Here is a 22,503-nt window from a genome sequence, read left to right on the forward strand (position 1 = left end):
TCATATGAACCAGTAAAGCTTCAAGTGTTTCTTGATTAAGCCAGTAGGTTCAATACAAACCTAAGCTAGCAAGTCCATAAGAACCAGACTAGTGTAGTGGTCTAAGCCAATAAGAACTAGACCATTGTAGTGGTCTAACCCAACAAAGTTAAACTTCATTTTTTATCTTTCTTTTCGATTTGGAAATTTTCTTTTAGTTTTCATCTGCTATCAAAATTGTGTTTACAGAGTTCCACTAGTGGTTCCTTCATATTTATTGAATGCAGAACCACGCACTGGCTCGTCGTATCCTGAAAGCTAATTACTTGCAATTTGTCAGCAGTCTCAAGTACTTTGAGAACGAGCGAATAACGCTTTAAGGACAACGTGATCACACGTGCTTCATCCCATCCTTAATATTTTTCAGTTTTTAATTTCTTTCTATTTTACAATAATTATAAATCCATGATTTGAGATTATCAAATTTTCAATATTCTTAAAGAGTTAAAGTAATGAAAACTAAAGGTGTATCCTCCATCAAACTGATCTACCAAGATCTGATTCATCTCAATTAATTCGATAGAACCAAATTTACAACAAGAAAATTTAAAGTTTCTACTGATAGCATTGAAGATTTACTAGATCTTGGATCCCAATCTTTAGCCATTGCCTGAGGCAACTGACGAAGACACACTCGAACAAATTGCTGCATGCAATAAACGAGCTGAAGATGAACTATTGTGTCGTGGACACATTCTGAACACGTTATCTGACCGGTTGTACGATCTATCATTACAAGAAAAAAGGGCAAAGGCTACGACTAAAAATCGTAGCAAAAGCCCTTTTGCTATGGATATGATTCGTAGCACGTCCGTCGCTATTGGTGGGGTAGCTAAATGTATAGCTACGGATTATATCTGTAGCAATAGATACCAATAGCTACAGATTATATCCGTAGTAATACCTTTAGCTACCCCACCAATAGCGACGGACGGGCTACGGATCATATCCGTAATAAAAAGGATTTTATCCGTAGCAGTAGATACCAATAACACCAATAATATCCATAGCAGTAGACACCAATAGCTACGGATAAAATCCATAGCTATAGCTACGGTTTATATTTGTAGCTATTTTTTAAAAATTGTAATAATACGACCTGTTTCCATTGCAAGAACCTGTTGTGATTGATAACTCATCTAAGCTTAATGCTGATAGAAATAGTACATAAAATGCAATAAAAAAATGATGCATTTATTACAAATAGCAATCAAATCATACAATGCTTCCTACATTCACATTTCTAAATAAACAATACTTCACTTTGCTCAACCTGTCATAAGAATTACAACTAAGGCGTGCCCTCATATGCAAGAAACAAATACACTCCAACACAGTAAACACCCTCCATATGCATTCAATAATGCTCACGTTTTTATAGAATTTTCTTCCTTCAGACGGTCAATTTCAGCAAATGCAGAAGATAGAGCTTCTTCTTTCCTTGAAACTACAGATGTAACTTCTATGCACTTCGACACAAGATCACTTTCAAGTTCTGAAACCCTTCCCTTGAGAAAATGAATTTCATCCTCCACTGACTTCTTTAGCTTGTCAGCCTGTATAAAACAACATTTATAGACATAATCAAACAAGCATGCCTTTGCACACATCTCAAAAGGAAGAAAGACAAAAAAATATATTTATATATGAAGAAATCAAAAATGTACATACAAATCTTCTAAACTATGGCAAAATCCAACATGAGTAATGTGTTCAAACCTAGGATGGACTTTTAAACTCAAAACCTAGGTTTAGGTTAAGGTTATAGGTTTAGGTTTAGGTTTAGGTTTATGTTTTAGGTATATGTTAAGGTTATAGGTTTAGGTTATAGGTTTAGGTTATAGGTTATAGGCTATAGCTTTAAGGAATTGAGAATAGGTTAAGGTTTAGGTTTAGGAAATCAGGTTCAAGTTCGGTTTCGGGATCGGGTTTAGGTTTTGGTTTTCAACTTTAGGTTTAGGTTTAGGTTAGGGAGTTGAGATTAGGATTAGGTGTAGGTTTAGGTTTAGGTTAGGGAGTTGAGATTGGGATTAGGTGTAGGTTTAGGTTTAGGTTAGGGAGTTGAGATTGGGATTAGGTGTAGGTTTAGGTTTAGGTTAGAGAGTTGAGATTAGGATTAGGTGTAGGTTTAGGTTTAGGTTAGAGAGTTGAGATTCGGATTAGGTGTAGGTTTAGGTTTAGGGATTTGAGAATACATTTAGGTTTTAGGTTTAGGTTTAGGTGGTTATAGGTTTAAGTTATAGGTTTAGGTTTAGGTTTTAGGTTTAGGTTTAGGTTAGGTTACAGGTTATAAGTTTAGGTTATAGGTTATATGTTATAGGTTAAGGTTTAGGTTATAAGTTTTGGTTTAGGTAAAGGTTATAGGTTTAGGTTTAGGTTATAGGTTTATGTTAAGGTTTAGGTTTAGGTTATATGATATAGGTTATAGGTTAAAGCTTTAGGGAATTGAGAATAGGTTAAGGTTTAGGTTTAGGAAATTGGGTTCGGGTTTGAGATCGGGTTTAGTTTGGGTTTTCAAGTTTAGGTTTAGGTTTAGGTTAGGGAGTTGAGATTCGGATTAGGTGTAGGTTTAGGTTTAGGGATTTGCGAATATATTTAGGTTTTAGGTTTAGGTTTAGGTTATAGGTTATAGGTTTAGTTTTAGGTTTTAGGTTTAGGTTAAGGTTAGGTTATCGGTTATAAGTTTAGGTTATAGGTTATAAGTTAAGGTTTAGTTTATAGTTTTTGGTTTAGGTTAAGGTTATAGGTTTAGGTTTAGGTTAAGGTTTAGGTTTAGGTTATAGGTTTAGGTTAAGGTTTAGGTTTATGTTATATGTTATAGGTTATAGGTTATAGCTTTAAGGAATTGAGAATAGGTTAAGGTTTAGGTTTAGGTTATATGTTATAGGTTATAGGTTATAGCTTTAAGGAATTGAGAATAGGTTAAGGTTTAGGTTTAGGAAATCGGATTCAGGGTCGGGTTTAGGTTTGGGTTTTCAAGTTTAGGTTTGGGTTTAAGTTAGGGAGTTAAGATTAGGAATAGGTTTAGGTTTAGGTTTAGGGATTTGAGAATACATTTAGGTCTTAGGTTTAGGTTTTCAAGTTTAGGTTTAGGTTTAAGTTAGGGAGTTGAGATTAGGATTAGGTGTAGGTTTAGGTTTAGGGATTTGAGAATACATTTAGGTCTTAGGTTTAGGTTTAGGTTTTAGGTTATAGGTTAAGGTTATAGGTTTTGGTTTAGGTTTAGGTTTAGGTTTTAGGTTTAGGTTAAGGTTATAGGTTTAGGTTATAGGTTTAGGTAAGGTTTAGGTTTAGGTTATAGGTTATAACTTTAGGGAATTGAGAATAGGTTAAGGTTTAGTTTTAGGAAATCGGGTTTGGGTTCGGGATCGGGTTTAGGTTATAGGTTTAGGTTTAGGTTATAGGTTATAGGTTTAGGTTACAGGTTTGGGTTTAGGTTTAGGTTAGGTTATAGGTTATAGGTTTAGGTTTAGGTTATAAGTTATAGGTTATAGGTTAAAGTTTAGGTTATAGGTTTTAGTTTAGGTTTAGGTTATAGGTTTAGGGTGTGGTTTAGGTTAAGGGTGTGGTTCTTACAAATACAAATATAAACACGGCCTGTCCAAATGGCCAGACCCCTCCAATGTTGTCCATAAGAGATGGACAACTTCATCATGGTCATAACAGTGGTTCTCACCTTTCAGGGACCCCCGCTCAATATCCGAATAGCTCCGACGCACATCCAGATCTGCTTCATCAATTTCATGATAATACATAAATACGAGCCTGTCCAAATGGTCAGGCCACCCATATAGTTGTCCATAGGAAATGAACAACTTCATCATGGTCATAACAGTGGTTCCCACCTTTCAGAGACCCCCGCTCAACATCCGGATAGCTTCGACGCACATCCGGATTTGCTTCATCAATTTTGAGATAATATATAAACATGGGCCTGTCCAAATGGTCAGGCCACCCATATTATTGTCCATAGGAAATGATTAGCTTCATCATGGTCATAACAGTGGTTCCTACCTTCCAGGGACCCCCGTTCAACATCCGGATAGCTTCGACGCACATCCGGATCTGCTTAATCAATTTTGAGATAATACATAAATACGGGCCTGTCCAAATGGCCAGGCCACCCATATTGTTGTCCATAGGAAATGGACAGCTTCATCATGGTCATAACAGTGGTTCCCACCTTTCAGGGACCCCCACTCAACATCCAGATAGCTCCGACACACATCCGGATCTGCTTCATCAATTTCGAGATAATATATAAACATGGGCCTGTCCAAATGGCCAGGCCACCCATATTTCTATCCATAGGAAATGAATAGCTTCATCACGGTCATAACAGCGGATCCCACCTTCCAGGGACCCCCGCTGAACATCCGGATAGCTCCGACGCACATCCGGATCTACTTCATTAATTTCGGGATAATATATAAACATGGGCCTCTCCAAATGGCCAGGCCACTTTATCAATGAATCATATAGTATGAAGGAAGACTCATCAATTTAGCTAGCCAGGAGAGAAAGTGTGAGTGCTTGGAATGTCGCCTTTTCTTTGAATAATGGATGCATATTCCGCAATGCAATCTGAGAATGAGTATGTTTTTTAGTTTCTCCGACAATGCATATGGGCACAGATTTACAAATAAAGATTTTAAAAATTGTAAAACAGAGTAAATGATTATATTAACTTCCAAGTATCGATTAAGAAGAAAAATGTAAATGATGATGGGAAAGAAATCTCGATATATTAAATTATTGAAGGACAATGAAACATAACAAGACTACGGGTGCCCAGAGCAAGATAACTGCACCAATGTTGTACCTAGCTGCATTGACAGAACAAAAAAATTATATGAATGGAATGACAAAAAACAAGGATATCATGGACCAAGAGGAAGATGAGTACCGTCAAGAAAAAACTCATGCTAAGCATATTTAATGCGACGAAGGACTATTGCTCGTTTGTATAGAAATAACAAATGGTGCATTATTGGTGCTAAAGAATGTGCCTGTGGGTAAAGCTATCTTTTGTATAGAAATAACAAATGGTGCATTATTGGTTCTAAAGAGAGAATTTCAGAAGTTATACTTTATTGTTCCAAATTGAGGATGTTGGAGCTTTTACTCTTAGTAGAAATTCCAAAATTCTAGAGCTAAGTGACATTTCCCTTTTGTCAATTCTCATGATGTCTCTTGCCCAATTTGTAACACAGGAAAGAAAAAATAAGAACCATAAAAGGAAGGAATTATATATAGCCAATAGGCTGTCCCTTGGTAAGAGTTAGTAAATGAACTACTATTCACATGGGCATGGAATCCACGGGAGGTCCAAATTCACCAACAGCGGACCTCTGCTATGGGGGCTTCACACTGCATCAATTCCCAAAAATCAAATAACCAAAACAGTGCAATTCCTTAACTGAGGGAGGAATTGAATAAACAAATAATACAAGAGTAGACAACTTAGTAAGGTGCCTATAAAAAGCAATTATGTCAGAATATGATTACCCAAGTTTAATTCCAACGAGAAGCTAAAACACAGAATAGTGGAGAGAGCAAGTCAATGAGGTAAGTTTGTGCTGCTGTTTCTCAAAATCATGGTTCCAAATAAAGATAAAAGCCTTTCATATAATATATGTTAGAACTTATCTTTAATGATTTTAGATGTGTGTAGATGCACAGAGACAGATTAAGCACGCGCGCACATTAGTAATAAAGCCACACTTTAGATAAATTCAGCAGAAATCAGGATTTTGGAATGCATACCTCATAGATGTCATCCTTCAGACATTTACAATTCAAATTCACTGCTCCCAAAATGACAACATGAGGCTGGTGGTCTGTCATAAACTTCAATAGACGTTGTTGGTCATTTTTCTTACGTTGCTGCTCATTAGCACTTGGAGAGTGAAGACTGAGGGACCCCGTATACAACACATCCAGCATCTCTCCAGATGAATCCAACATCACAAAAGTAGTTGTTGGCTTTCCGGGGCCCCAATAACAGGCCATGACCCTTGGTGCAGCATCATCCTCAGAGCCAGCATCAGTGTCCTTCCGTTGATATGGTGCAACAGATACTCTATTCCACAACTGTTTCTCATATTCCATAAGCAGCCAGTTCTTGGCTCTTGCCGTCAAGAGGGATCGGGCTTCCTTTTCCATTGAAGGAAGAAGAAAACTAAAGAAAGCGTCGTTCCAAAGTTGAGCAGACTTACTAACTCCATCACTGATGTAATAATCATTTGAATCACTTATTAACTTAGTTTGAACATTTTCTGGCAATTTTATGGTAACTTGAAGGAGTTTCTCTTCTTCCGCTTTTTGGATAAGAAGCCACTGTGCATCTTTGAATCGATAGAATGGCTTCTCATCCAACCACTTGACAGTTGCGAGCTAATGAAAATAATCTATTGCAGTTTTCCCATTAGGTGTAGGACTAGTTGAGACCACAACTTTCTCCATGAATATACTGCGAACATGTTTCCTGACAGATAGCTCACAGCTGATCTCTACTGCCGCCTGGAGTGTGCAAAAAAAAAAATGCTAAGCACAATATGCTGTAAATTCCACACAGATATTGAAACTTAAAATTCAGGGTAACAATAAAGTAGAATACATACCATGTGCCTGGCACCTTTGAGCACATCTTGTTTGCTACCTCCCATAGACTAGCCTTACTATAAATACTATACAGAGATTTTCATTTTGGCCTCTTAAACTACCCTTCTTCCACTTCCACTTCACCTGGAGGGAAATGCAAATTAAAATTTACATCAACATCATCAACCTCTCTTTCAAATTCGACAACCTTAAGAGACTCAAGAATAAAGTTGAAAAGCTGTTGATTCAATGCAAGCCTCGTCTCATCGTCAATCCTTCGAGCTTCTTCCTGAAAGCGCTTATTGTGGACACACCAGGTGCTTGCCTTGACTTCTTTTTACTTGGTTTCCTCCTCCTAAGAAGCAAGATTACCCAATTAGAAAAAAGCCACAAGAAATCAGGAATAACCAACAAATACACATCCCTCATTAATATACCTCACAGGAGCGCCATTGTCATCAACTTGTTCTTCATCCACAATAAAATTTGCCATCTCATCATCTTCACCAATATCCCCATCCTCTTCTTCTGGTTGTTCCTCCTCTTCAGCAATATCCTCAAGTGTTGCCCCTAAAACATTGAGATGGATTCTGTCATTCAATAAAATATGGGGAAAAAACTAGGAACAAAATCAAAGAGATGGTGTCCAAGAGAACCTTCATCATAACCAAATAAGTTGTATGTTCCCAATTCAGTTAACCGGTGCATGAAAACGCAACAAAAAATTACACCAAATCTATACTCTGTCCCTGTTTCGTGGATGATACACATGCATTAAGAACTTGTACGCATGGCATATAATTAATTCAAACTGAACTGGCCAAATTATGGCTCCAAGTTTAGATGTATTGTGAACTAAAATTTGTATTTACTTGTCTAAAACATCAGATTGGTGCACAACTAGCAATGGTTGAAATGAAAACAAAAAAAATGAAAAAAAAAAAAAACAAAATTCCAACAGTCTTATTTCAGCAAAGAAGCATCAACTAATATTGTTCAATCAATCTTATTTTTTGAGATTTTGAGTTAGTTACAGTAGGTTTCATAATTTAAGCTGTTTATTTTGAGTTATGCATGCTTGATGCATGCCACATGTACAATTTCCACTTGCCCGTGTATCAACCATCACCCACTGCCAGAGTATTAAATAACTCCAATATGAAACCGTACTGTTGGATGTCTTAGAGCTAGTGTTTAGAGTATCAGTATTTTTACATGTATCAACCACTGTGGCTCAAAAAATATCAATGTCTTAAGGGAAATATTGGAAACAAATGCAGGATTTTTTAAGCCATTTGAGTAAACTCAACGGGGCTCTCCAAGTATAGGCAGAGTCAGTCCCATCACTGATTTTTCCAATGGGCTCAAAATCTCGCTGAGTCAACTTAAGTTAACAGAGTTTCAAGTTGAGTTAGCAAGTTTTAGAACTTTGGTTGGGGCAACTAATCCATCGTAAACCAACCATTCGGATCCTCAGATCCATTGTGGAGAAGCACATTCTCAAATCACACTGATTTGGCAATCTTACCTATTTATTTTGCTGACTGAGTTTGTACCTTTGATCCTATTACTTTTAGTTGTCCATTTGATGGATAGATACCAATTGGTTGGAGCATGTTCAGACTTTTCATCTAGTGGGACCCACAAATTTGAAAACCTAAATTGGATACACGTGCTACATGGATGGATTAATGGTAACAATTTACTGACCAACAACATCGATGCTTTGAAATATGTACATGGAGCTCAATGATTTCATGAACCAATCAAACAGTACTTCAATGGGCCTAAGAAAAAAAAACTATCATCAGAAATTGTTAGAATTAGTGGTGTTTGTGGACGTAGTTTGAAGGTTCCCAGTTCCTAAGGTTGATGCAATAGGCGCATTCCAAAATACAGGTGAGATATGCTACTACTTCCTTGAGATTTAGAACAGAAATGGGAGAGAACAGAAGCCACATGCCACCCCAAATGCCAAGCCTACCTTGTTAGATCAGAATTCACACAGACTCCGATTGCAAGTGTATTTTTTGAAATTATAGGTAAAATGATATGCTTGCCAAGATAATACTAAACTTCACCTGGCAACGCAGTTGTGTATGGACAACTCCAAGATATTGGTTGACCAGTCTTCTGTTGCCCACCTCCCTTTAGCATGGCCCAGATGTTCTAGAAAATTGACACATTGGCAGGAAAGAAAGTGTGTTGGATGTAAATACACGTTGTTTTAATGAATAAAAACAATGTAGTGGGAAACAATGGCGAAATCAATATGAACTTACAACAATAGGTACCAAGTCTTTGGTCCAGGGGTGATCCACAATAAAAGGAGTAATCTTTCAATGATGGCCCATTGCTTCTAATAATCACTATAGGGGTAAGAAAATTACAAATAGTAAGACTCATGAGATGACATATGAATAAATAGTGACAAGACCACAATATGTACAAGGAATACCAGGACACCACTCTTAATGGTGTTGTTAAGTAGATGTATGACGAGATGGCTTCTTGCCACAGGGTAAGGTCTCCTTGCATTCAGATCATCAAGACAGCTACCATACCTGACTCGCTTTGTAAGAGAGAGAATACTAAGCAATTTCATGATTCCAAAATCAAGTTCCCGTTGGTGTTCAAGAAGGTTAGGCCACCAACTAGGAAGCTTAAGACAACATTCAAGACAATTAGGAAGCTTAAGATAACATTTCAGACAGCTACCATAAGATTTGTGTATTTTTCTTGGAGGTTTGGCCCTCAATGCATGGGTTATAACTACTATCATTTTTCTTAATAAAAGAGCTTTGTTTAGATGGTCAGATCTTGCATTAGAAGGTCTAGAAATGCGAATCTTTCTGATATGGCAAATGTTAAAACCTGTGGTAAGATTCCTTCAGGGGCTTTTGGGCAACATGCAAAAGTCAATCTAACACAATTTCATTTGCTAGGCGCCATTGTGGATGTCAGCACCCATTGACTCCACCATTGAATGGTCAGAATGTGTGTTACTCATGTGGCCCTACCAAACTATGGGCCTGATATTTGAGGGACGGAACTTTAAGGTGACGACATGACACATTGATGGTTTACATACTGCACATGTGAAGAAGGCGGTTAACAGACTCCTCTCTAACTCATTTTGGCTGAAAGCCATAGAGAACTATTTTCAGACAGCTATAGTCATATGGGGTTATTCCATTTTGAATAGTGAAAGGGGTGTCACCAAAACATGCCTGTTTACAAGATGGTCTATGATATGCTGAAAGTGTGAATCCTCTATGGGCTTTATAGATTTGGCCAATGCTTTATGGGAAATTTTATAGGATAGAAGTCATGCTTTATGGTACAGAATGTTGGGCCATTAAGGAACAACATGGTTATAGGATGAGAGCGTAGTTGAAATGAGAATGTTGAGATGAATAAGTGGCAAGACAAGGAAGGGTAGAACTAGAAATGAAAACATTCATGAGAACTTAGGAGAAGTGCCAATTGGTAATAAGATGAGGGAAAGTGACTTAGGTGCCATTCAATAAATTGAAAAATAAGCCATGAAAACTTAAAGTGTTGAATTGTAATTTTGAAATAATTTTAGCTATATTTTAGTCAAAAGTGAAAAGAAATTTTAACACACCACCACTTTAAGCATTCAACCTTTAACATTAAGTGAAGGGAGGGTAGCTGAAAAAAGGACTCATATTTTCAAAGAAAATTAATTTAAGCACTTAATAATATGGATTTGCCAAATGATCTGAATTTGATAAGTGCTGAAAATAAGTTCTATCAAATGGCACCTTAGATTCTTTAGTCATGTGCAAAGGAGACCAAGAACTGTGCTAGTTAGGAGTGAGTTGGCATAAGTTCAAGGCTTTAAAAAAGCAAGGGGAAGGCCCCAAAGGATTTGGGTGGAAGTAGTAAGAAAATAGTTGATGAGTTATGGTCTAGCTAAAGTTATGGTCAATGATAGAGTGGAATGACAGAAGAGGATTCATGTAGCTGACCGCAATTTGTTTGGACAAGGCTTAGATGATGATGATGAGACATGGCAAATGCATTATTTTTGGATGATGGAGTGTCAATATAGTTCTTCTCACAACTGACAGATGATGTGGCTGTTTTGGGTTGCCTAGTGGCGCGAAACCTCTTTATTATGGATTATGGTACTTCTCTTGTTCAATTTGGACCATTTCTTCCCACCTGGGCATATGCTAAGGAGGCTATTGATTTGGTCGAGATTCTAAAACATGGACTAGCAGTAATATGGTGACGTGGGAACCTTCTTAACCAAAAGCTATTTGCTTTACCGTTAAACAATATAAGGATAATGGACCCCACATGGAAGGCGGACATGGAGCTTGCTGCTTCCTAGGTTGACCTGTATTGGAGCTTGTTCTTCTTCCTATCTCGATTTTTATTTAAAAGAATGATAAAAAAACAATGAATACCTCCATCTTAGAAGTTGGATTTGGAATCTTGTGCTGTCAGTCCCTCTATGACCATGATTCTTCTCTCAATCCTTGCTCCTAAATATTTAGAATTATTTAATACATGAAAATCAATGCCTTTCTCTGCTGCTAGCTTCTAATATCACTCCTCTAAATATGGAGCCTTATCGACAGTGATGGCAAGGAATGTCAACCACGGGGAGCCTCTTGCTAGTAGGGATGAAATTAGTGATGCACAAATGGCAGTCCCATTAATGTAGTATTCGAAATAGGAGTGTGATCTATCCTGTTTGTTATTGGTATGAAAGGGTAACAAGCCAATTGATATTTAGCAATAAGTCGGTCATGCTTACTGCTACATACTGTTATTTGCAGAATTACAATCCTCTGTTGCAAAATAAAGGACAAAATGCTATGAATAGAGTGTAGAACCTGATTCTTCGGTGATAATTTCAACTTGATTTGGAAGTTTGTATCCAGAAAATCATATGGCTTGGGTGATTTTCTTCAAACTTGGATGTGAACTTACTTTATGGTTCAAGCATCCTGCACACTGGGGAGTTGGCTTGTTTGAAGATGCAACTCTGAAAGGTTATTTATGTTTTGTTACTGACACTGGAATTTTGGTTACCATTCCAAAAAAGGGCATTGGAATTTTAGTTGAACTTATCCATTTTTTCCATTGGTGTGAAATGATCACTTGGTTATGGAGTGAGTGCTTTGAGGAGAGTTTCTATCATTGAGATTTTGAAAGTCCTTGATGGAAATACTTAGCCCTGAGGTGAGTGCTTTGTGTTGTCTTTTGATCCAAAATTTTGGGTTTTGATGTTGTTTGATTTTCTTTTGGATGATAGAGTTCTCTTAACAACTGAAAGAGTGTTCCTTGCAAGCTCAGACAATAATGGCCTGATTTACGCAGCCATTTATCCAACATCATAAAACAGCAAGGTTAGATACCTAGTATACTCCAAGGTTAGTGCTGCTGTATCAGTATGGCCAGGGCTACTTCTGGCATGAATGTCATTTCAACAAACAGATAGCATGCCATTTCATCAAACAGATAGCATGCCATTTCAAATCTAAAAGATAGTAAAAGAGATATAAATAGAAGAAGATATCAAACCTATGGAGAGGAGCTTCATGACGTGTGTTTCTTTGGGCAAGAGATTCACGGCTGTTGCAATGGAGAGAGAGAGAGAGAGGAGGGCGTTCACGGCTGATGCATTGGAGAGAAAGGGAGGAGAATGAGAGAGATGAAGCAGAGATCGGGAGGGAGAGAGAGAGGATTAGGGAAAGAAGAGCTTTCTCAAAGCTCTGATTAGGGAATGGAGAGAGAGAGAGAGAGAGAGAGAGAGAGAGAGTGAAATACAGGTCTTTGGGCGCGGCTCTGTTTTGAGCGCGCACCCAAATTGGGGGGTTTATTGATGGACGGACGAAGAAGGTGCGATCAGGGGATCCGTGAGGCCCACCATGATGTATTTTGTTAATCCATTCTGATAAATAATTTTAATAAATTATTTTACTTAAGACACCAAATTTCAGGTATACTAAAGGCCCAAGTGGACCACACCATAAGAAGCAACAGTAATTTAATATCAATGTTTCCTATCGTGTGGTCCACTTGAGACTTAGATCTAGTTGATTTTTTTCTCTAAAGTAATATTTACAAATCTATAGACGAGTTAGATAGAACATATAGATTTTTTTAGGCCTCATAAAGCCCCTTACAACACTACTAATTATTATTGGTGTATCAACCTTTTAGCTACGGATTAAAACCATAGCAAACATAGCTAAGGTTTATATCTGTAGCAAAAAAGTAACGTGATCTGAATCCTTTGTCCCTTTTTCTTATAGTGTATACACGTAAACTACATCTTCAAAAGAAATTTGAACCACCCTAGAGTTCAAAAACATGGTCGAATAAGAAGGTACCAACAAGTTCTTAATATGTACGCACTTTGACCTTAACATGGTAAATAATAAACTGCTTCTATCCAAATCTAAGAATTGTAGCTAGCTGTAAACAAAATTAAGACCCTTAAAATTGATCTCCCTGAATCATTCCAAGTCAGGGTTATTATTGTAAAATTACCCCCGATGTGGAAAGACTATAGGAAGAAGTTACTGCATAAGATTGGGGACAACACTCTAAAACAAATTTTAAAAAATTTGAGAATTGAGGAAGAATCTTGTAACCATGATAAGAAAGCTGAAAATGGAAATTTCTCATTGAATGTACTAGCAGTTAAAAAGACCCAAAACAGGAATCCTGAGAAGGATGATTTCCTGAAACTCAATAAAGGAAAATTCAATAAACCACAGAAGAAGAACGAAAAAGTTCAAAGGCCCTTGACATGTCTGTAAAAAAACTGAGCATTATGCCTGAGTATGTCAATTTCGCAAATCAAATAAAGAAGCAAGTGCGGTTGAGGATAAAATAATTATGATGATCATCGAGGTTAACATAACCCAAGGTAAAGTCCTCGGTTAGTGGTACGATACGCCTACCACACTCCATGTCTGCTACAACAGGTCAGCCTTCAAAACCTATGAAGACGTGACTAATGGTTAAAAAGTCCAAATGGGTAATGAAGTCAGATTGAAGGTCGTGGGCAAAAGAACCGTGTAATTGGTGTTTACCTCTAGTAAGAAGGTGATCTTAACTAATGTGCCGCACATCCCAGACATGATGTGAAACATTATTTTTGGGGATCACATGGGAAAACTTAGAATACGGGTAGTGTACGAATTAGGCAAGCTAATTATGTCAAAGAATGATGAATATGCTTATAACGACATGATTAAGTTTTCTTTAATTGAAAGTAGCACTTTTGTTTATATGGTTGAATCTGTAGCATTATGGCATACAAAATTAGCATATAGAAGATATAGTACCTTAAAATTCATGGCTAAGAATGGTCTAATCTCATACACTAATAATGACAACGATAAGTGTGAAGTGTGCATATAGTCCAAAATGACAAAGAAACTATTTTCAAGCATCAAGAGGTCATTTCAAGTATTAAATCTTGTGCACACTGACATCTATGAGTTGAAGGACATTCTTACTCATGGAGGAGAAGGTATGAAAAGGAGAGCTTAAGATGTCCTAGAAGGGGGGGAGGGGGGGGGGGGGGGGTGAATAGGACAATGCCAAATAATTAAAATAAGTGTTGAATATGTAAATAAAACAAAGATCTCAATTGCTTGAGTATTGAAACCTTAATTTCAAATAATTCGTAGGACAACTTTCACTTAAAGTTTTAGGTAGGATAACCTTATTTCACGAATTTCTTTAAAATCAAAACCTCAAACTTGTAAGAGTAAATTAAAGTATTACAACATTCACCACTCAACTAAAATTAAATACATTCAATCCACCAAAAATAGAAATAAAGCATTCACCACATTACACAAAGAATTATAGTGGTTTGTTGCTTTAAAAACAGTCACCCCTACTCCACTCGCAAAATTACTTCCCTCGTAATTTTGGCTTTCACTATGAAAAGGTTTTCACAGGGTCACCTTAATAACCTTACACAATTCTTGTGATTTTCATGGGCTATCATAGTAAAAACCCAAACTGAAATTTCAACAGGCTATCTTAGACAAAAACTTAACTAAGATTTTAACAGGCTATCTTAGAACAACCTAAAAGAGTTTAGAAGGTATAGTTATCTTCATCGTAGAAGATGTAGTAGAAGCTTGTAGCAAAAGAACCTCTTTCTTAAATGTAAATTGTTATGTATTCAGTCAGATAGAAAAGGTCTAAGGTTCTATTGATTTTAATTAAGTTAAACACAAAAGCTACTTAAATCAATTCTCTTAGATTTTAAAAGAAGAGTATAGTTTACTCTCTTAGATTAAACTTGAAATATCTGAGATAAAAGGGAATTGAAAAAGCTATTTAAATTAAATTATAAATACCGTCCAATAGCTTACTAATAACTTGAGCTTCTTTCTCTCTTGCAGAGGGATTTTGTTAATTAACTTTTCGAAATGAGAGAAGAACTCAATTTATAGGAAAAGAAGAACTTCGGCTAACATGAGTTAACCTTCAACTAGCCTAACTTCAATGAATTTCGGATTACATGGAATAAGAATTATCCAAAATTCGATTAGCCCAAGGTTAACTTTGGCTCGCTGAACAACACAATTTGGCTAGGCGAATTTGACCTTTAGCTGGCTAAATTCCCCTAAATTCCAAAAGTTGATGTTGTTGGAATTTGACCCGAACTTTCCCAGGTTAGCCAAATTTGCAACAAAAAATTGTTATTGCTTTGGACTTGAAGTTGGGCTAGCCGTATTCTAGGCAAAACAAGTGAAAAAACCCATATTTAAACAATTTGGAAAGCACCTACTCCTAAGGCTTTCTAGGGTTTTATACCACTTAAGATATATCAAATATCTGATTCTTCTTTGAATTGAACTTAGTCTCGGACTTCATCTTGAATTTGAGCTCGATCTTTTCTTGAACATTAGACAATCTTTGTCATGCCCCAAACTTGGAAACCAGGTTCATAAAATTTTCGATCGCCGAATCTAGCGCCAATAGCCTCCATAGTACCCTATTCTCTGCTCCCAGTACCCATATAGTAGGTTCCGATCCTAGGATCCTACAAGGAGAATTTTTAACATGAATTTGATTCATAATAAGCATAACCATAAGCATAACCCATTAACAATAACCAAGATACCATCACAAAATTCACTATGATAAAAAACTTTAAGGTACAATGCCCATAAAGGGAAATACAATGATAATAACGAAAACTCTTAAAAACTCTACTGCGCGCTCCTGTTCCTACTAAGATATGGCTACATCTTAGCGTCACCTGCACACATCAATCATGCATAAGCTTATAGAAAGCTTAAATGGTGGTGAGAGAGTGTGCGTAATATGAGCATGCTCAGAATGCAATATCAGAGTAATGCGGAATATGCTGGTGAATCCATGAATACTATCAATTGTACCAAGGCTATGTGATGCAAGGCATGAATGCTATCAGTCATATCAAGGCTATAAGATGCAAGGTGAGAGTGATGTCGGCCATACTAAGGCCATGAGATGAGAGGCCTGTGTAACCGAAAGTCATATGCGAGATGCAATGCACACATGTTAGTCCTCATCTGAATCCACATAACCATATAGCTCATCGCTAAAGCATCAAATATCAGTACAGATCTCACTCTGGACAATCACCATCGTCTAATACACTCTACGCTAGCTTGTCGCCCCTATTCGAGTGCACAACTGGGTAAGTTAAGGAGACATCACTATCTGCCTGCCAATATCGGGCCCGACTCGTCGATAGTGGATCCATTCCTTAAGCTAGTCAAACTCAACCTAGATATTGCCCCCCTCACTCAAGAGGGTAAGGTCACATCCCTTTCCAACTGACCATGACATAGTAGGAGACGCGGCCTGCCGGTATACGGCCCTCATGCGCTCATATATCCACTCGGTCTCGATGTTGGAGTCATCCTCTGGTATCATCGAGTTTAGGAATTTTCACCCAGGGACATTTATGGCGCCTCGATGCTAGTAACAGTATTTCCGACATCCAATCCTTCCATCCATGATATGCCTACGGAGGCTATGGCCCTGATGTCGCTAGGGCGTATAGAAATCACATCACATCACACAAGTGTGAGTGCATGAATCATACTATCCAGTCATGTTGTAATTCTGCACGTACTGCGCGCTCCTGTGGGCAACTCCTATCAGGGAGTCCTATAATAATCTGCCCAATAACATGTGTTATGATCAATCACTCCTCATATCAAGCATACATATGATGCACATGGGCATGGATTATGAAATTATACTAAGCATGTTATATGATGATGATGTACTCTCCTCATATCAAGGATGGGCCTAACGATTATGGGTGCCCAACGGTTTGGGTTAACCCACTAAGGGGAGGTAAGAGTGGACCTAACAATAGGCCCTAAGGAGAGTAAATAATGTGGACATTTAACCATCATTGCTCTTATAATGTGGACATCAAACTATCATTGCTCCCAAGGCATGAGCCATCATAAACATCATTTCATATATCATGGTGAAATCACACATCACATCGTTCCTCATATACATCACTTGGGCCTCACATACATCACAATGGGCCTCATATCTGGGCCTTAAATACATTATGATGGGCCACGTCCCATGGGCCTTAAATACATCACAATGGGTCACAACCCATAGGCCTCCAACATATCACAATGAGCCTCATATCCAGGCCTCAAATACATCATAATGGGTCACGTCCCATGGGCCTTGAATACATTACAATGGGCCACAACTCATGGGCCTCCAATATATCACAATGGGCTTCTCATATCTGGGCCTCAAATACATCATAATGGGCCACGTCCCATGAGCCTTGAAGACATCACTATGGGCCACAACCCATGGGCTTCCAACATATCATAATGGGCTTCTCATATTTGGGCCTCAAATACATTATAATGGGCCACGTCCCATGGGCCTTGAATACATCACAATGGGCCACAACCCATGGGCCTCCAACATATCACAATGCGCTTCTCATTCGAGCCCAATATACATCACAGCAAGGTGGGACCCGCACACTATATTTTCATTTTATTATATCTACAAACAACATATATCTATTCTTAGAGATTATTATAGAGCATTACCCAACAATGAACCATATCAAAAGATCATCTGCACCATACCACAAATAGCAGTGGAGATAATGATTTTAACTACTAACAATCCATCGGGCCCACCATGACGTTTATTTTCCAACCAATCTGTTTCATAAGGGCACAAAGACTTAAATTAAGAGGAAGACAAATTTCATATTGATCCAGAACTTCTAAAACCCCAAATGCGTTTCAATGGTAGACGTTCAATCCTCCACTGATATTTACAGTGTGGTCCACTTGATAGATTGATTTGTCTTATTTTTCATCACAAGCCTTAAGACAAGCTTGCAAGGAGGATGGATGGTTTGGATACAACAAATGCATCAGGGGTGGGTCCCATACTGGATGGTGTGGATAAGACCCGCACGTCATGGCTGGACCCACAGAACTTGTTGAAGTCAATACATCAGCTATCTAGCCAGTGGGACCCACAGAGCTTGCTAACGTTAACACAATAGCTATTTGTTGTTGTGTGCACAGATGGACGGTCTAGATTAACACATCTCTCATAATCAGACCCATCGTCTAGAGGTCTGGACGGTGTGGATCTGAAGCACATACATCTTAGTGCTTCCCACAGCACACCGTCCAGGGACGGACGGTGTGGATACAACATATACCTCATGATAAAGCCACAGAACTTGTTGACATTAAAGGGCAGTAGCAAGCTGCTGGCGCGAGGTGCTCAAGCCAATCCACTTCCTGGTGGGTCCACACATGTGGGGCCGACCAGGATAAAGCTGATATTTGTGATTTCTCTTCATCCAAGCCTGTTGGACGATGCCGGCAGTGCTAGACCGTCCAGCCAGCTGCTAGATGCCAGCAATTGGGTCCACACACGTGGCCAGCATGGATATAGAATATACACATCACATGAGGTCCATTACGGTGGGCCACACGGCCCTGGAATTGACTGATATTTGTGTTTTACCCTCATTTAGATGGGCCTGAAAATGGACAGCAAGGTGGCCCCAAAAAAAAATCTGGATAGTGGATGTCCCATACATGCAATATTAGACGGGCCACACACATAATCATCATCACCAAAAAAATGAAAAAGGGAGAGAGAGAGAGAGAGAGAGAGAGAGAGAGAGAGAGAGAGTGTACGAGGGAGGGGCTCCTCCACTATGAGCTCCTCCTCGTTTACAACACGTACATTAGATGGGTCCCACCACAAGTGGGCCCTTAAATAAAATCAACGACGAAAATTCTAGGATCACCCACTAATTTCGCTCCTTCTTTAGCTCCTTGGACTCCTTGGCTCCTAAGATAACTCTTTAAGGGTGGATGATGAAGTTTGAAGGGTTGGATGGTGAAAAGGCCTAGTTATGTGTCTTGGGGGGAATAGGACTATGCCAAACAAAAATTAATAAGCGGAATATAAACAACAGATAGCCAAAAAGAATGCAAATAACAACCTTAAAAATCAAGTATTGAGAGGTTGATATAAACTTGGTTCTAAGGACAACCTAACACCAAAAACCAATGGTTTATGGAAGGACAACCTTACTAGAACATGAGTGAGTATCAAAAACTCAAACTCAAGCAAATATGAACGAAATAGAAACTAATCTATTACAACATTCACCACACAATGCTGAAATATAAAGATTACAACATTCACATCCACAAATACATCCCACAATCTTAAACCATAAAAGATAAAGAAATAAATCACACATCCACCAAACACAGAGAATTATAGTGGTTCACTTGTATGTACACCAACTGTTAATAAATAGCCACACAACTACCCCACTCCTAATATCCACTCCCTCGGGATATTAGCGTTCACTAATCAAAATAGGTTTTTCAATGTTCACCTAAAACCTCCACAATTGTGTCTTTAGATGGGCTTACACAATTCAAAAATCCCTCGTTTTGATATTTTATGGATCACCTCAAGCAAAACCAAAATAGAGATTTTCTAGAACAATCTCACAAACCAAAAATAAATTGAATTATAGAAAAAGTAAAAACTTATCTGTATGACGATTCTGAAGCAGCTTGGTAGAACCAACTTGATGACAACATAGATGTTCAATGTTCAGTCTCACAAGTGTATATGGTTCTAAGTCTAGATGATTTTTAATTAAATCAGCAAGGGCTTTGTATTGATTTTGATCTGAAGGAAAGGTAAATTAAATATCCATTTTCAAAATGAGAATGAAATAGAGAATCAAAATAAAAAAAATAAGAGCTACTTTAAAGAATCTTAGATATGCACAAAATAGTTTAAAATGTAATCAAAATTATCTCAAAGTGATTGCTTAACAATGATAAGAATTGAATAGAAAACTCTGAATAGAGCACTATTTATAGGTGAAAAATCGGTTCGCGCGACTGGCCTTTTGTTAGCTACGACTGGCGTTATCCGAACAGATTTTCAAAAAATTTGGCGCAATAAGATTTTTTAGCTGCACGACTGGCCTTGTAGGTCTCACGATTGGTCGAGTGGCCTACTCGACTAGTCGTGAATAGCACATGACTAGTTGTGTGACTCTAGATTATTTGCTGGAAAACAAGTCGGGCACTGCACGACTGGTCGAGTACTATTCACACGACTGGTCGAGTAGTTTCTAGGACTGGTCGTAGACCAATAGAAATTTTTTTAAAATTCATAACAAATCCTGGACTGGTTGAGGAAATACTAGGACTGGTCGAGCCAGTGCTAGGGCTAGTCAAAAGAACAGAATTTTACACTTATAAAATGACCAAAATGACCGACCGAAAGTATGAAGTGATCTAATCATGATATAAGGTCAATCTAGGACTATCATACCTTACTTGTGAGATAGAACATATGAACACTTAATCTATCAACCACTTTAGTAGCTTTAATTCTTGCGATCTTCAAAGCTTGAACTCGACATACCAAACATAATCTTCAATTAGGTCTTGAGTTCTGGAACTTTTCTGGTTCCAGATCTTGAACCACAATGTTCTTAAAAAATCTATTTTCACTCAATATATGAAAGTCTTCACTTTCTTCCAGTTTGAAGATCTCTATAAATTCGTTGTAGATATCGGCAAGATAGATTCAGCACGAATAAAACGAATGTCGAAGGTTCAATGCGAACAGATGCACAAGCTTGATACAAATCAAGATACAAACTTGAATTGGTTTATCACACCAAAATTTGACAATACTCAGGGTTTATCAACATAGCACTTTCAATTTCCCCCTTTGTTAAATTTGTGACAAAACCAAAATTACAATATGCAATAGATATTCAAACAACACATTGCACAAACATGTTGCACTAATATGCATATACATGTATGATATGATCCATAATAGATATCATACACAATAATCAACTGTCTTCCTTAATCCACTACTCTCTGTAATATATATATATATATATATATATATATATGTATTAGCCATATTTCATCATATCATATCCATATATCATCCAATATTACAATGTCTCCCCCTTTTCATCACAGCATGGCAACGGAAGCGAATAAGGATATATGAAGAGAATAAGAGAGCATGTAGAATTAATAACTACTCATCCAAATCAAATAAACAGAGTATTTGAAGTCAATAAATAAGAGTTTAAATAAAATTATCCAATTAGTCATAGGGAAAAGAGTTAGAATAAAGTTATTACAAATACCATCAAATCAAAACAAAACTAATCAGATCTTGAATAGGGAGCAGGAATAGATGGATCAATTTGATGTAAACCCTTATTAATGCGGCTCATATGCTTATGCATATAAGAAAATTGAGAATCCTGGGTTACACGAATCTGAGCCACTTATTCCTTAAGATTACACAACCTCTCATCGAAATCAAAAGACTGATAATTAGGGTCAGCCTTAGAATCTGATTTAAGTTCATCAAATAAATCATACATATTAGCGCCTTCTTAAGGTAAAACATTAGATTCTTCAACTTCTTCATCTCCTCCAGCATTCCCATCAACTTGACCAGGTGCCAAGTCTAGGTTCATCTTGTTAATATTAGAATTGTTAAATGGATGGAGATTAATAGAACCTTCTCCAACAGGCATAGCTATCAAAGTATGATTAGCTAAGGCAGTCATAAGATAAGTTAATGGAATATCGTTATGACCATAATGGAGATGAAACTGAATAATATGATGATAGATAAGAGAAGAAAGACAGATATGGATGCCAGATACAACTGAATGCATAATGCTGGCCATAAAAGAGGTCAGCTCAGTCTTGTTACCTGAGCGAGGATAAACATTCGAAATAAAAATCCGATGCAAGACCCTGTATCTGAGTAATATATATTTGAACATGAGCGCAGTACTGCCGTTCCATTCCGCATTCATGTTACATAGAACTCTCGTAATCAATTGTTTAGCATTTTCAGAAGATCTAGATTGCAAAGTGGATATGGGTATGCCGTCATCAACAATAGATATATTCATGATTGTTGAAATTAAATGACGATCTACCTCAATTGGACCTTCTCTAGTTGGCATAGTAAATGTCAAATCTTATAGAGAGAATTTAGTAATGCAAGCATACATAGCACACGTAATGGATCGGTATGCAGGATCGCCCCAAGATAGTATGTTTTCCCAACCTATAGCTTGAAGGAGAGGGACAATGTTGAAGCGCTCAAGATGATCAACAATAACAACACGCTCAACAATAATATTTCTAAGACAAAAATCCCGCACATACTCAGGATCCTCTTCGAGAGGCCGAAGGTGACGCATGGTAATGGGTGTGAAATGGGATGAAGAGGGATCAT

At 37.6% G+C, this 22,503-nt stretch overlaps 1 protein-coding gene across 1 annotated transcript; it reads right to left on the reverse strand.

Moving 5' to 3' along the window:
* Positions 1–1,287: 1,287 nt before the first annotated feature.
* On the reverse strand, positions 1,288–7,223 carry LOC131246137 (nuclear-pore anchor-like). Its single transcript, XM_058246031.1, has 4 exons — positions 7,080–7,223; positions 6,663–6,997; positions 5,806–5,953; positions 1,288–1,595 (listed from the first exon to the last, which is right to left on the reverse strand). The coding sequence occupies exons 2-4, from the start codon at positions 6,686–6,688 to the stop codon at positions 1,407–1,409; spliced, it is 363 nt and encodes a 120-aa protein (XP_058102014.1). The 5' UTR covers positions 6,689–6,997; positions 7,080–7,223; the 3' UTR covers positions 1,288–1,406.
* Between the last annotated feature and the right edge of the window lie 15,280 nt (positions 7,224–22,503).

Source organism: Magnolia sinica, chromosome 5, assembly GCF_029962835.1.
Source record: "Magnolia sinica isolate HGM2019 chromosome 5, MsV1, whole genome shotgun sequence".
NCBI classification, from domain to species: domain Eukaryota; kingdom Viridiplantae; phylum Streptophyta; class Magnoliopsida; order Magnoliales; family Magnoliaceae; genus Magnolia; species Magnolia sinica.

Excerpts from the sequence above, each read along its gene's own strand:
- LOC131246137 (XM_058246031.1), bottom strand. The coding sequence starts at position 6,688 with ATGTGCTCAAAGGTGCCAGGCACATG. Across the intron at positions 5,954-6,662 it reads TCAAAGGTGCCAGGCACATG|TCTTCACTCTCCAAGTGCTA; the intron begins GTATGTATTCTA and ends GGGGTCCCTCAG. Across the intron at positions 1,596-5,805 it reads TGAAGGATGACATCTATGAG|GCTGACAAGCTAAAGAAGTC; the intron begins GTATGCATTCCA and ends TGTTTTATACAG.